A 15,992-nucleotide genomic window follows, 5' to 3' on the forward strand; every position below is an offset into this window, starting at 1 on the left:
AGGTAAAAAAAAAAAAAAAAAACCTAACCCAACCCTTGCACAGATCAGTCCTGTGTCCACTCTGGTTCCTCACAGCCTTTTCTAATGACTCTGGGTCTGGGCACACACATAGCCAAGGTCAAAGGTAAGTTACACTACAGTCAGTAAGTTCTCCCTCTGCCAGCCCAATGTGGGTAAACAGCTTTCCTTTGACTTAAATGATGTACCGTAGCTGAACAGACAACCCCAGACTGTCAGTGAGGTTTGTTGCAATCAGAGGCGTACCTCTGGCAGCTGGAACCTTATCACTCTCCTGTTGAAGTGCCATTCTGGTTGATGCTTGCCAAGAGAGTCTAACAAAAGCCCAAAGGCAAATTTGTACCCAGACCCTGACTCTGGGATTAACTCAAGCACTATCTGGTCCTTGGATCCTGTGGGTATTCTCCTTGCACCAATCTTCAGAAGAGTATACTCTTGTGTCACTCTGAAGTCGCAAGCAGAGAAAGAACATGCTAGAGTCTGGGAGGGGGAACTATCACAGATATAAAACCTTAGACATTACTTTTAAACTCACCAGTTCCCAATTTCCATGGAGATGGGCCTCTGTAAGGATACCTGTGCTTTTAAAGCAGAATTTTGGAGAAAGAACAGCTGGGCCCAGCCTCAAAATGGAAGAAAAAAAAAAAAATTGAGGAGTCAGAGGCTTAAGACTCAGTTTTCCTCTCAAGTTTGCCACTAAGAAACTGCTCCTGACTGTGTTTCTGTCCTTTGGTTTTCAGTTTTCCAAAAGGCTAGGCTCATTCATCCTCTAGGAACATTTCAACTCTGATGCAAGAGAAGGGCAAATGATTTCCCAGTTGCTTTCCTTGAATTGTTTACCATATATGCCACTGATTGGAATACCCCTGAAAAGTAGGGAGATGAGCATTTTTGTGTTGGCTTATCCTTCCAGGCATGCCAGGTGCCCTAGGACCTCAGGGATTTCCAGGCCTGAAAGGAGACCAAGGAAACCCAGGCCCCACCACAGTTGGCCTTCCTGGAAGAATTGGTTTCCCAGGCCTACCAGGCCCACCAGGCCCACCAGGCCCACCTGGTAAGTTGTTCATTTTTTTTCTATGGTCTTGAGACCTGGATCAGGTGTGATTCATACTACAGAACAGTCATGAGTTTTGAGGAAGTATCTCAGGTTAAACAGCTAAAAGAGGACACATCAACTACAGGGGGGAGCAATGAAGGCTCCATACTGTCTGAGTCAACCCTGCCTCTGCTGTTATCATCTATACCACAATGTTCTTCATCCAGGAACAAGCAAGCTAGGGCCATCTTGATGGTCAAAAACACCTAATGCCTTTCAGCTTCTGTAGATTCTCTTTACAGCCTTCACTGTTCTCAGCCCTCAGCCCTCTAGCATTTCAGCTCCTGCAGAAGTATAATTGGCTATTTTGAGCTTCCCCTGGTTCAGGGAGTTCAAGTGTAATGGGCTGAAAGACTAAGAAAGGAGAAACTATGCCCAGATCCTCAAGGTGGCTACTAAAGAAGCCTATGTAGGTGGGGATGAGGGTGTAGCTTGGTGGTAGAGCATGTATTTGCCTGGCATGTATGAAGCCCTGGATTCCATCCCCAGCACCAAATGAATGAATGAATGAATGAATGAATGAAAGCTTGCATAGAGTCTGTTCTTCTTAGATATTATACTTGAATATGGGAATCCAGATTCTGAGAGAAAGGCTAGAAATATTCCCCAGCATGTTTCTTTGTACCCTAAGAGCTCCTAACCACTTCATCCTGCAGCTATTTTCTCTTTTGTCCCAAGGGGGCTTTCTGGGTTACATATTGGGGCTGCTGAGTTACTGAAGCCACCATGTTCATCCCTGAATACCCAATGCCTGGCATAGTGCCTGGAACATAGTAAAAATTCTGTTAAGTATTAGTGGAGTAAATTGAGCCAAAAGGATTTGTTAGCTCCTTGCCTCAGACTTGGAGGTCCCCATTTTAGATATTTTTGTCTCTGAGTGGTGAGCCTCAAGGACACAGGCCTTGGTGAGGGACCTTCTATGTCAAGTCAAGTCAGTTGAGTTCTATAAGCTGCCAATCTTTCATGTATCTTTTTCCCTTCAGGTTCACCATTTAAGACTGGAACCTTATATGGCCTAGAACCGGGGTTCCCTGGTCTCCGAGGAGAACAAGGTCCAAAAGGAAGCCCAGGTTTCAAAGGAGTAAAAGGTGATTTTTTCCCTTTGAGTTTCTTGTCCCCCAAGCTTCTTAGATACAGCTTTATGGAGAATAAGCAAGACAACAGCCTTGGCAATCTGAATGGAAGTAATTTTGACTCTTGAGAGGGGCTTTGATCACAGGATTATTGGAAGTGCTATATTTAGGGCTCTAAGACCAAGACTGGCAACTGAGGTCACATAGGACACAATGGTGCAGGCTGCTTTTCATAATCCCTCCACCTGCTGAAGCTATTGCTAGTTGTCAGGGTATTAACCAGCTTAACACTTCCAGTTTGCAAGGGCAAGACTGGAAGCCACTTATCATCACCTTCAGCCTGAAGGAAAGGGCTCTGAACTGCTCAAGACCTGAGATTGAATAAACTAACTCCAGGAAAACAACTCAAGTCCCCAATGGTGCTGAAGAGCTGATCAATGAACCTAGCCTTCCACCACATTGATTCTCTCATCTTCTTTCTGCCTTTGGGTCATTTCTCCATTCCTTCCTCTAAAGGGAAGATGCTTAAATAAATCAATTCATTATGCTTGCAACCCAGGCGTGGGTGGCAGAGGTTTAGGGATGGCTTAGGGGCTTCAGATATCTGAGACTTCCTGTTCTCTCCAGGAATTAACAGCTCTTCTCTCTTTTTCAGTGCCCTCTCATAAAATACCACTGCTTAAGTATAGGAGCAGTGACCTGTTTCAGATCTCAGGTCTTAACCTAGTTCAGAAATTTCAGCAATATTGATCTCTATTATTCAGACTCAAGGAAGACTATGTGAGGGCAAAGGATATTAAATTGCAAATCACTGAATTTAGGATGTTAATTCTGGCTCTTCCCTGACTCTCTACATGGCTGGTGTATTTCTCAATATCGTTCTCACTCCTAAAAGAGGAGTGAGAACTAATGCTACCCCTTCTAAATTTCCATGGGCCCAAAAGGTTTTCTCTAAATCTAGAATAGTGAGAGTGACTTTCAAGCATCATTCTACATCAGAACCACTTAGGGAAAGTTTTTAAAACTATATTCTTGGGTCTAGCCTTCTAAGATTGACTGATTCATACTTGGATAGAGCCCAGAAAGCTGCCTTATAAACAGGTGACTCATGTGGGAGGTCCATGGACACACTTGAGAAATACAGATTGAGTATCCCTTATTTAAAATGCTTGGGAATAGGAATGTTTCTGATTTCATATTCTTTGGATTTGGGAATATTTGCATAGACCTTATGGGTTGATATCCCTAATCCAAAATGCCAAGATTTAAAAAAAAAAAGTTTTCTATCTCAGAGCATTTAAACTCAATCTATACTAATCTGAAGAACACATTGTTTTCTCATTTTCCTGGCTTATCATTTTCTGACTCTCAGTTGGTTAAGTTTAAGTCAGTGGTTCTCAACAGTGATTGCACATTGGGCTCAATGGATGGCTGATATTATCCCAGACTCATGGAATTTGAATTACTAGCACAGATGTACTCTGAGGGAGAGTAAGCCTAGTTCATTTAAGTCTCTTTTCTGCAGGTCTCTTGATTCTCTCCAAGGCAAGTTATTCAAGTCACAAATAACCAATATCAGGTCTTCCTTCTTCTTAGATAGAGGACCCACTTTATTTTATGTCATCTGTTTTTCTCCCAGGGGACTCGGGATTTTGTGCTTGTGATGGTGGTGTCCCCAATACTGGCCCACCCGGAGAACCAGGTCTGCCTGGGCCACAAGGTCTCATGGGCCTTCCAGGCCTTAAAGGAACCAGAGGAGATCCAGGCTCAGGGGGCACACAAGGCCCAGCAGGGGCTCCAGTAAGTCTTGCCAAAGTTTGGCCCTGAGGGAGAAAAGGGTGCTTTCAAGTGTCCCTCACTCCTCACCAATCACTTTCCTAAAGCACATAAAAGTAGGATATAAAACAAAGCTTTGGGGTTTTGATCCATAACACAAAGAATTCTGACTAGATGATCTCTAAAGTCCCTCTGCGCTATAACCTTCCCTCCCTCCTTCTTTCTCTTCCTCCCACAAAATTATTTACATTTGCCTAGCACCATGCTGGGCCCTGAAGATACAACAGGAATTAAGATGAGATTTCAACTCTCAGATATTTCAAAATTTAGAAAGGACACAGAAAATGGGGCAGTTATTATTCAAGATGACAATGTAATCAAGTGTCCAGATCAGTACCAATATGTACCCAAGGACCCCTTGGATCATATGTGCCACAATTCTACAAAGTCTACATCTCCCCATTATTCCCTTTTGTCTGTTTTGTCAGGGACTATTTGGGCCTCCAGGTCTTGTAGGCCCCAAAGGAAAGAAGGGTGAACCAACTCTCAGTACAGGATCTGGCATGCCAGGGGAGAAAGGTGATCCTGGCCCCCAGGGGTTCCCTGGTCTAACAGGAGCCCCAGGCAAGGATGGAGTACCAGGTTTACCAGGTCTGCCAGGCCTTCGGGTAAGTTGATCGTTCCTGGATAATTAACTCTGTAAATTCTCACACCTGATTTAGGGGAGATCTGATGGCCCCTGGACCAGGAAACAGGACAGAATAGAGTTTGGAGCATCTCATCCTGGCTCTGCAATGACATTTTAGGCTCTTTGCTTTTCTTCCTGTAAAATTGGAATCTTTTTCTCAGAATGATCATTGTCTCCTTTGATAAATGCTAGTAACAATTGACCAAATGTACTTGAAAATGTTTCAGCTTCTCAGTAGCTTTCTCCTTCACGTAATTCAACTGCTTTCTATGACCTCAAGGGTTGTTATACTGCTCATTGCCTGCCCTCTCCCCACAGCAGAGAACCTTTTGAAGTATTAGATCACGCAGAATTGAAAGACCATTCCCACTAACTAAACTCAGAGAAGGTTGATTAATAAACTACAGTCATGGAGAATTTTAGTGAAACACAAATCATTGGTCATATTGGTTAACTTATTCCTATGATCAGAGGACTCTCCAAGAAAGTCTCTGAGATAGACTTTCATTCTTTTTTGTGTTATCTAGGGTGATGGTGGACAGGGCTTCCCAGGTGAAAAGGGGTTCCCAGGACTTCCTGGTGAAAAAGGCCATCATGGTCCAACTGGCCCTCCAGGACTTGGGCTACCAGGACTTCCTGGACCCCGTGGGCTTCCTGGAGATAAAGGAATAGATGGATTGCCAGGGCAAAAAGGCCTCCAAGGACCTCCAGGTGAGTCATGGAATCAGATGACTTTTGGACTTGAATATTCAACCTCTTTAGAGTAACTATGACTCCATGAAATGTGTCATAAGAAGACAATAGGTTGACAATAATCACTACTTTTAATCCTCTTAAGCGTTTTTAAGTGAGAAAAGAATCATAATAGTATTGTGATAAGCTTAGAAGGCAGAATAATATGGATTTCAGCTCTATTTAGTGAGGAACAGAGCAGTCTGAAAATGTCACAGAGCTGCCTACGGATGTTATGAGCTCATAATCCCAGGGAAAGTTCAAGGAGAAGCTGGATGACCATTTACTGCAAATGTCATCAAAATAATGAGTGTGGAATTAGACAAGGTGTCCTCTAAGTTGTATGGTAATTTCATCAGCAGGGAAGATCCTTTCTTCAGTTGATGGAATCTTGGATTGTGCAGAGGCCCTAGTTGCATTTAATCTGACCCTTACTTATTATATTAATTCCCATTTATAATTTATTTTCCTACTTGGATTTTAGGCTATATAATAATGACAGTCCTGCTTATATATTATGAATTTCCTATGTGAATATCATCTTCTTTCAATACACTCAGAACAGCTCTTCATCTGAACTTCTGTTCTGTATTCCACAACTTTTCTGTTTCCCTTAGTGGCATCACACTTTTATTTTTACCTCTTTTTTTTCCACATTTTTATTGGTGCATTATAGTTGTACATAATGGTGGGATTTATTGTTATATATTTATATATGAGCATAATATAACAATATAATTTGGCCAATGTCACTCACCAGCATTCCCCTCCTTCCTTCACTTCTTCTATCCCCCCCGCCCCCGTCCCTTTCCTCTATTGGTATGCCTTCAATTTTCATATGATCCTTGACCTTCTGAGTTTGGCTTATTTCGTTCAACATAGTGTTCTTAAGTTCCATCCATCTTCACACTTCTTATAGTCATCAGAAGGTTGAAAAATTGAGGTTATCTCTTTTTCTTCCTTTGAAATGCCTCTTATATTCTTTTTTTTTTTTAGAGAGAGAGGGGGAGAGACAGACAGACAGAGAGAGAGAGAGAGAGAGAATTTTTAATATTTTTTTTAGTTATCAGCGGACACAACATCTTTGTATGTCGTGCTGAGGATCAAACCCAGGCCACACGCATGCCAGGCGAGCGCGCTACTGCTTGAGCCACATCCCCAACCCATCTTATATTCTTCCTTTCACTTCTTGCTACTAAGTTTTTATTATCTCATGCTTAGCTCATCACATACCTCTATACTTTTTGGAATAAATAAATGGTTGGTTGCTTGGATGTTGGATGGATGAATGGATAAGTGAGTGAATGACAACTTCCTCAGTAGTTTCTCATTTCCTACCTCCAGACATCCCATTCAATTATACTATGAACACTGTTGCCAATTTAATACTTGTAAAATGCCAATGTCATCAAGTTATGTCCTAGTCCAAAGCTATGAATAGTCCCTACTGAATGAAGAATAATTTCCAAACTCCTCAGCCTGGAATTCCCAAAACATGGACACAATGAACCTTTTCAAATTTATCTCATACTCTTAGTAATAAACAATCTTCACTATACTGAACACAAATATGTTCATTTATAACTCAAATATTTTGCTTATGTTTCCTTTTTCTGGAGTGCCTTTCCTCTTTTCTCTATGTAATCACATCATATTCATCTTTCAAGGTTCAACATAAGCCATACTTCTTCCATTAAGCTTTCCCTTGACTTCTACTGTATGTCATTGCTACTAAATTGTATAGCTAATCATGTATTGCTAAATTGTATATCTCTTTTAAATAGTGCTTTTACTTTGCTCAACCAAACTGTAAGTCTCTGGAAACTAAGGAGGGTGAATAATATTTCTTAGCTTGTCTCTACCTGCCTAGGATAGTGAGTACAACGCTCCATAGGAGACTAACATTTAGTTACAGAATAAATGGCCTTCCCATCCATCAAGTGGCTATTTCTTAGACCAATTTCTTTTCTTTACACCTTGTCACCTTGAAGAATTTTTTTAAAAGGACAGAATATCAGGTCTTGTAATTTTTTATTATTCTAAAATCTATCTTTGTGAATTGATGTAATAAGCATTATGATAAAAACTTGAACATTTATGATTCATGATTCTTAAATCCAAGTCAGTAGTCATTTCACAAATTCCTACGAAGGCTATGAGGAATGTTATCAAACAATACTATTTTGCCTTTGGAAGACCTGGTATCAGCTATGGCTTTGCTTCCAGCTCTGTTTCCCAAAACAATGTTTGTTTGTTTGTTTTTCATTTTTTTTCCAGAAACAATCTTAATGGTAATTTTATTCTGCCAACAATGGGTCTTAAATCTAGGTGAACCCATTTTGTAGGCAACTAGATTATAAATTGAGTTATAATAATAATATGGTACCTATAAACTTATTCACTCTTGTGATTAGGGATGTAGCTCAGTGGTAGAGCCCTTGCTTAGTATATTCAAGGTCCTGAGTTCAATCCCCAGTACCTCAAGAAAACCCTTATTCACCCTCAAATCTTATGGACAATAGAAATATTGCAACTGTTTGAAAACAGGCTGAGTCAACAGGAGAGCCCATGGGATCATTTCTTTTTTGGGGGGTGGGTACCAGGGATTGAACTCAGGGGCACTCAACCACTGAACCACATCCCCAGCGCTATTTTGTGTTTTATTTAGAGACATAGTCTCACTCAGTTGCTTAGGGCCTTGCCATTGCTGAGGCTGGCTTTGAAATAGTGATCCCCCTGTCTTAGCCTCCCAAGCTGCTGGGATTATAGGCATGTGCCACCGTGCCTGGCACCCATGGGATCACTACTATTTCAGGATTTACTAGTTCCTGGACACAGAAAGTTCTCATGAATATAGTGCTATAGTCAGCTTTAGCCTGGAAGATGCCTTTTACAGAAAAGGTACTATGGTACTATGTCCTTGTCATAGTACCAAGACTTTCAAAACAATTATTTCATTTAGAGCATTGGCTTTCTCATTCTCTCTGTAATAAGCAAATATAATTCCTCAAACCTAGTTTTCTCATAATTTTAAAAACAAATAACTTGTGAGCTTCAGACATTTGCTTACAGCCGTTTCTGTTGCTACAAAAATATTAAAATGCCATTCTTAAATTTACCCACCCCTGCCAGTGATGGCCTAGGCTAAGACAGCTGCATTGCCAAGAAAGGGAATGTAGTCATCCGAAGCCTTTCAACCTAGTAGTGTGAATTATTACAAACCCTGGGCAAGCTGACAACGGGCTGTTTCCAAAGAGACTCTGGCTCCAGATGCTCATAGTAATCCATCACCCTGATTATTACTGAAGCAGCTACTGTGTGCATGATCCTGTGTGGATGCCAGCACTCTCTACACATTCCAAACAACAGATTTGGTTGGTGGGCATATCTGGACTGTAGACAAGACTTCCCTTAGGCCTCAACGAATTTCTGTCTTGCTTTAATTTCTGCTTTACTTGATTGGTCTAGGTGATTGCTGCTGCAGGGAAAAGGTTGGTAAAGGAGACTTAGACACAGAGGGAGGTGAGAGCTAGCTAAGTCTACTCAGACATCAATGTTGGCAAGAGGCCCCTTCCTTTTTTGTTCACTTTTGTTTCTGACACTCTATGGCCTGAGTATCACACTGATGCCCCTGTTTGGGGAGGGCTGATTCTAAGGCTGAGATGCAAAGGCTGACACTGACACTGGCACTGCTTCAAGGGCTCCCTAACACATACCTCCTGGGGGGAATACAGAAATAAATGGGCATGAAGCTCCTGAGAGGAGCTGTTACTTTTCGCCATGCATGTTGATGGCTTGGCTAATCTCTGACTTAAGCAACTGTATTTTCTGAACTTTAACTGGAGCCATGCCTTGCCTTCGAAAGGTGCCTTCAATCATCCATGCATTCTGATCTTTATTCATTGGACTCAGAACAAATCGAGATGTTAGAAATCTTTATAACCAGAGGTCCTTTGTATTCTAAAGATGAATTAGGGCATTTGTGTGAAAATTTGGAATAATTGGGTCATTTGTTGCACTTACAAAACAGAACAAAGGTAGGGCTGATTTCTGCTTTGTTGAGAATGTTTTGAATTTACGAATGCAGAAGACAAAATGTAAAGTAAAAGCCAGCTACCAATATGATGTGAAGCCCTTACTGTCTCACCATTTATAACCCATGCTTGCAGTATACAAGTAGTGCAGTGTATAGGACCGGCCTGGAACAAACTTATGAAGGGAAGTGTGTCCTCGATTTCCTGTAGTTTCTATATACTTTCCTTTTATCTTTATTTTTCCTGTACAGGAACAGATGCCTGTCTTCATCCCCATCTTTTAAAGGCTTTGTTTTGATCTGGCTGTCACATGTGAAAAGAATGTATGACACTGAGCTCATAAATTGGGGATGGATGGCTTTGTGTTTGACCCCATCCCAGAGACACTTATACCTTATCCAGTTTGTTTCTTAAGTAATACATAAAGAAATAGAGCTACAATGGTTAAGAGTTCAACACATTGGAGTCAATGGGCTATGGAGATAGTTGTGGGCAGAAGAGTCTTCTATAAGATCCCTCTCATGACACCAGCTGTGGAGGTATTTCTTCTACTTAGTTCAGAGGACCCAGGCCTGAGCAAAGCACAGGCATAGAAGCTTCCTTTCAGTGAAGCATCTTACCATGCAGTGCTTGCCTATAGAGTGTATTTACAGAGTTGGGATATGATTCTCAGAAATAGCTCTGTCATCTCAGTATCTGACAGGATGGAGGTGTTTGTGACCACCTATAGATCCAGCCCTAAAGCCATCTTTCCACCTGTGGAAACATGACTGTAAAAGCCTGAGATCTAGAGGCAGAAAATTGCTTCCCAGGCTACAAAGTAGTGTCACTAGCTTGACTGAGATAGAAACCAGGGGACAGCCTTGCAGGAACTCTTCTTAAGTATAAGAAAAAAGAATTTTTTCAGTACTGGGAGTCACCCAAGGCCTCATGGCATGCTAGATGCAAGGCAAGCACGAGGAGATCTATTATTCATTGAGCATATGCCAGGGTGCCAGGCACTGTTCTAAGTGCTATTAGCAGTTTAATATGGTCCTCACAAAACACCATATGAGATATGTAGTTCCCATTTTACACATGAGGCTAAAGATGTTTAGCATCTTGCCTTCATTGATAATTATTAGCAGAACTAGGATTCCAGATCAAATCTGTCTGGCTTCAGACTCAATATAACCAATATATTATATCGTTCAATTCCCAGTCTTGATTTAGAAATAAAACAAGTGGGATAAAAATGCCAAGGTTTGGGGCTGGAGCTGTATCTCAGTGGTAGAGTGCTTGCCTAGCACATGTGAGGCACTGGGTTCCATCCTCAACACCAATAAAAATAAACAAATAAAATAAAGATATTGTGTCCATCTATAACTAAAAATTTAAAAAATGCCAAGGCTTCATGTTGGAAAATAGAAGTGGACTCAGAAGAGGAATGTCAGCCAGTTCAGTAAGCAGTTTGAGTCATAGGCTCTCTCTGTATATTTTTCAGAAATACAATTTGTGATTTATTTTAAATACTGGCAATGCTATAGCAGTTCATTAGAACTATTGGTCCTGTGGTTTAAAGCAGACCTTGGGGGATTCTTTTAATGAATACGTTAGGCTAATTTTAATTAGCATAACAATTGTTTGCAAATGGCACTTGAGGGAGCCCACAAACAATTTGTTCACCAGTATTTTATTAAACCTCCCCTCTGTGATCTTATGGACTTTTTTGTTTGCATTATGAATGAGCAAGAAATAATTTGCTAGGGGAAGGTTATGCATACCAATTTTAACATCTTGAATATTGAAATTGACTGGACTTCCTCCCTGAGTATCAGTGTTGATAGTTCCACTTAAGGAGCTGCGGTAGGGGTCCTCATTTTTGTCCGTCATGGCCAAGAGAGTAGTCTTTGGTATTTACCTGGTACAGACTTATGTGTGCACCTGACCAAGAAAAATTAATGGGCTTCACTAGATACCAAATGAAGGGTTATCAAAAGAACCGAATGCCTTGGGCAAAGTTTTATTTCCAGAAAAGAATAATTATGAACTTGAGGAGTCTTGACTTCAAACCTTCCAATCTAGTAATGTAGGCATAATGGACCCTCAGTACTAACCCCAAAAACCCATCCTGGAGAGGCTCTATCTAAGGCAGGGTGAATAGGCAATTACCATCTGCTGCTCTTCTAGCACAGCCCACCTCTAGCAAACCTTGTTATGTAACACCCACTGCATAGGTGACTGGTGGCCCACTGGACAGCAACAGTTTGATAAGTGATATCCTGGCACTTGGACACTAAGGGCATTCTCATCTATAAGCAATTTCACTCATAGTAATTCCCAAGAGCTTCCCATGGCAAGATTTTTTGTGAGAGCTTCTGTCTTCTCAGTGGGGAGAACTTGGTTGTCCCATTAAATAGAGTGGAAGTAAAAGAGCCTGCTAGGGGGACATCTTCTCTGATTAAGTGGGTTCATGTAATTTATACATGTTACCATTTACAGGAATTACCTTGCCTTGTATTATTCCTGGATCATACGGTCCATCAGGATTCCCAGGAGCTCCCGGATTCCCAGGTATGGAATGAGACCAGAGAAGGCCATTGAGGACACTTTACAGGCCATGAGCCAAAAGAAGCAGAGTCTAGCCCAGTAACATTTGAGGGTCAACAGTTTTCCCTAAGGGCTGCCTTAGGGATTGAGGGAACAGAATGTCTGCTGGAGAGGGTAATGTGAGGAAGCGAGAATAATAGAGGCCCTCCAGGAGACTGGGATTCTTGACTGAACATCACCAATTATATCCAAGAATGTTGACTTCCTTTCCCCTCACTACTTACATTTGGATTTTTAGGCCCTAAAGGGGCCCGTGGCCTCCCTGGGACTGCAGGTCAGCCTGGATCTCGTGGAAAAAAAGGAGAGCCTGGAAATCCAGGATTAGTTCACCTCCCTGGATTGCCAGGTAAGGAAAAGAGCTTCTCATTTGCTTATCCTTTGTGTCAGTGTGTGTATTCAGATTGTGGCTACCCTTGACCAACAATGGGAAGCTAGGTTTGCTCTCTGGGTGTGGTTGGGATGGTTTGATTTCATGCCCAGACAAGATAAACCATAGAGCCATAGGGTGTCAGCATATCAGAGCAATAAGGGCCATCTGAGATCAGTGAACAATCTCTTGACTTTCAGATGAGAAAACTGAGGCCCAGATGGAAAGGACTTGCCAAAATTACAAAAACACTGGTGATAGAGCTAGGACTACTGCCAGGTTGTCTACTATAGCATATTCCTGGGTCAACTCCTTAAAAGGTCAGAGAAAGAGATCTAGATCAGTCAGAGGGAAGTTGTCTCTTTCTGTCCCTTTTCTCACACCCTGTTGTTCTGACCTGAGCTTCATGGGGTTATACTGCACCAATGGTTCCCAAACTGTGGTCCCTGGGCCAGCTTATACATCAACTGGGAACTTGTTAGTGATGCAGATTCTCATACTGTCTGAAAGACCTACTGATCAGAAACTCCAAGGGTGGAACCAACAATCTCTGTGTTACCCCAGGTGATTCTGAACCGCTGCTACTATGGAGCTTGGGGCTCATGTTGGGCCACCTGTCCCAGAGCTTATTGGAAACTTTGGTTCTCTCCACTATCCTCTCTTCACCCAAGAAGAGGGGGATATAACAGCAGGAATTAAACAACTCCCAAAGAGATTGAGCTTCTACTAGGAGGCCTTGGGTGTTACCTGTGCTTTTCAGTACCTGTCAAGCCCCAGGAAGCAGGTTACTGAGCTCTGTCCGTGGCCAACCTTATAAAACTATAATTTTCTTAAGGTCACTTAGTATACAGTCCCTGCCTCTGCACAAGTCTCCCAGGAATAGAGAGACCCCTGACCTTTATTAATATATTACCTTGGAGGCAAAAAAAAAAAAAACTGTCTCAGAAACATCTACCCAAAAAAAATCACTTCTAAACATCCTTTATTTTTTGCCTCTTTAATTTTTGCCTCTCGACACTTAGGATTTCCTGGATCTCGTGGAGAGAAGGGATTGCCTGGATTTCCTGGGATTCCTGGAAAAGATGGCTTGCCTGGGAAGGCTGGAAGTCCAGGTTTACCAGGTTCCAAGGGAGCCCCTGGTGACATCTTTGGTGCTGAAAACGATGTTCCAGGGGAGCAAGGCCTACAAGGATTGCCAGGGGACAGAGGATTTCTTGGAGACTCTGGCCTTCCAGGACCCAAGGGTGACTCTTTTTGCCCCTCTTATTTAACAGTCTACAGAAAGCTTGTATACTTGCATGAATATTTACATGAATCTGGGATGATGGGTAATTAGGTGTTTAACATGAAATATCATTTTGTTCTGTCTCTCTTATCTAGGAAATTTTCCCTAAATAGACTAGGTCCATTTTCTTACCTTGGTAATTCCAGAAGTGACCATAATGACTAATCAGATTTCTTGCAAAGACTCTGGCTTTCTGCTGGGGAAGGCAACAAGGCTAGAGCTGAGAAGACAGTGGTACCTGAGGCCAAGCTCTTCTGCTGGAAGTTGGTTTGGTGATTCAGTCTCTAATATGGCTATGATTATCTGTACCCCTCCTTTTTATTAGGTTTGCATGGAAAGTCTGGCCTGCTAGGCCCCAAAGGTGAGCGGGGCAGCCCTGGAACACCAGGACAAGTGGGAAAGCCAGGCCCCCCAGGGTCTGTTGGTTCATATGGCATCAAGGGCAAATCTGGAGTCCCAGGAGCACCAGGTCTTCCAGGAACTTCAGGTAGGTTCATCAGAGGAAGAACCCTAGCCTGACAGACTTAGGCTTTGGGCAGTGTGATGTGGTCAGAACCTAGAAAGAGACTTGAATTTCCTCAGCTCTTAAGTTTCTCATCTCAAGGCTTCCTGGCAGTGCCAAGAAATACAGATTGCTGAAATTTAACTTCCAAAATATGACAACAAATCACTTCCTGCCCCCTCCCCCATGGCCTGATGCTCCCATTTCATGCTTACCTGGCCTCCTGCCTTCCCCAGTTAGAGAAGCCACCCATGCTGTACAAGTGGGTCTAGTGCATCCTACTGCCTTTTCTGGGGCTGTGGGGAGCTCAGTTTGGGTTCAGGAGGAGCTTGAGCAAAGTATAATTGCCAGAAAGTGGCTTTCACTCAGGGTGGGGCCCTGCACCCCCTTCTTTCAACCTAATGTTTGCAAATTGTCTTTTTTGTGCACTATGTCCTTACACTGCCTCAGTGACCCTATCATTTCCCCTCTGCTCCAGCCCAGTGACTGAAGTTGAGTTATTTGCAGAACCGTTAATATCCTTTTTATCCCCTTTGTCCTTCTGTGTTTCTGGGGTCTTCACATAGGCTGCCTAGGTGAAAAAACACAGCACACAAGCTTACAGACTAAGATCCCCACCAGGGATTTATCTGATTATACACTATAACATGGCCTTGCTTACAGGGCCAAGGATCCCTGATCTCATGCTGTGGGGTTGGCTCCCATTGAATTTCCTTCCCTTGTTGAGGAGTCTCCTTCACAGCCTCCCAATGGAATCCAGGGGCTCCTAGCTACTTGATGTTTTTCATTCCATAGAAAGCTAAGTCAGCCATTCATTTAGGTCCTTGGGGGCCCAAATACCTCTGTCGTCATTGGTTTAATCCTTTGGTTTTTTAATTTCCTTGCTTTGTACCTGAACATTCCACTTTGGCAGCAGCTCAGGAGGTTAATCCCATTGACCAACTTAAAGCGTGGTGAAAGACAGCTCAGAATACCTAGGAGATCAAATGGGCCTTGTAGATTTCTACAGTACTTGGCACTAGGGGGTCTTTCAACCCTAATGCCAAGGAACTGGCTGACTTAACTGCTTGCTTGAGGGATTAAAAGGGCAGCCCTGCATCCAGGGCTCCCTGGGAGGCTGAAACAACAGCTCAGCTTTAACCTCTACCTCACCGATTGGCTTAGGAAACAGCAATTGTGGAGCAATTCAGGCTGGAAGTACCCGGGAAACTGGAGCCCAGTTGCCACCCTGACTTCCCAGAGCTCCATTCAGAAGCTAAAGCGTGAGCCACATTCATAAAGGGAAAAATTTAAATCACAAGGAGTTTGTTCCCCCTGCCAGCTATTGTGCCATGTTGGAAGTAATAGCCATTTGGCATGGCACTCTGGGTGGTAGATAGTAATGCTCCAGCCAACTAAGAACTCTAACTGTCTGTTAGCAGCTTGCATATGTCATTGTTAAAGGGCCATTTACAAAACCCAACAAGCCAACCAACCAGAAGCTATGGGAATGGGCAGTGGCCCAGATCTGGCCAGAGCCTTGCTTAACAGCTGTCCTATGTTCTCTCTTGTGCTGATTCAGGACATCCTGGAAAGAAAGGTCAAAAAGGCGAGAAAGGTTACCCTGGATCAACTAGAAAAAGAGGTTTACCTGGGATAAAAGGCCTTCCTGGATCTCCGGGGCTAACTGGCTTCTTGGGGAGCCCAGGTTTGCCAGGAGTCACTGGATTGCCAGGCCTCCCAGGCCCAAAGGGTAAGTGAAGTGATCAAGAAGGCCAGTGAAGTGACCAGTGACTACTAGTGAGTACCAGCTGCCCAGCTTTGCCCCTTCTCTCTGCCCAGGAATGGGGAAC

General features: G+C 42.7%; 1 protein-coding gene across 1 annotated transcript in view; it reads left to right on the plus strand.

Moving 5' to 3' along the window:
* Nucleotides 1–15,992, plus strand: part of Col4a6 (collagen type IV alpha 6 chain) — a 281,502-nt gene that overhangs the window by 244,508 nt on the left and 21,002 nt on the right. Inside the window, exons 19-28 of the mRNA XM_048796881.1 lie at nt 932–1,072; nt 2,098–2,202; nt 3,827–3,987; nt 4,452–4,631; nt 5,179–5,362; nt 11,899–11,970; nt 12,245–12,352; nt 13,396–13,617; nt 13,984–14,145; nt 15,722–15,892. Of these exons, the coding sequence (XP_048652838.1) occupies nt 932–1,072; nt 2,098–2,202; nt 3,827–3,987; nt 4,452–4,631; nt 5,179–5,362; nt 11,899–11,970; nt 12,245–12,352; nt 13,396–13,617; nt 13,984–14,145; nt 15,722–15,892 (1,506 nt within the window). The remainder of the gene's footprint in view (nt 1–931; nt 1,073–2,097; nt 2,203–3,826; nt 3,988–4,451; nt 4,632–5,178; nt 5,363–11,898; nt 11,971–12,244; nt 12,353–13,395; nt 13,618–13,983; nt 14,146–15,721; nt 15,893–15,992) is intronic.

The sequence above is a fragment of the Marmota marmota genome, unplaced genomic scaffold (genome assembly GCF_001458135.2).
Source record: "Marmota marmota marmota unplaced genomic scaffold, marMar, whole genome shotgun sequence".
Taxonomy (NCBI): Eukaryota; Metazoa; Chordata; class Mammalia; order Rodentia; family Sciuridae; genus Marmota; species Marmota marmota.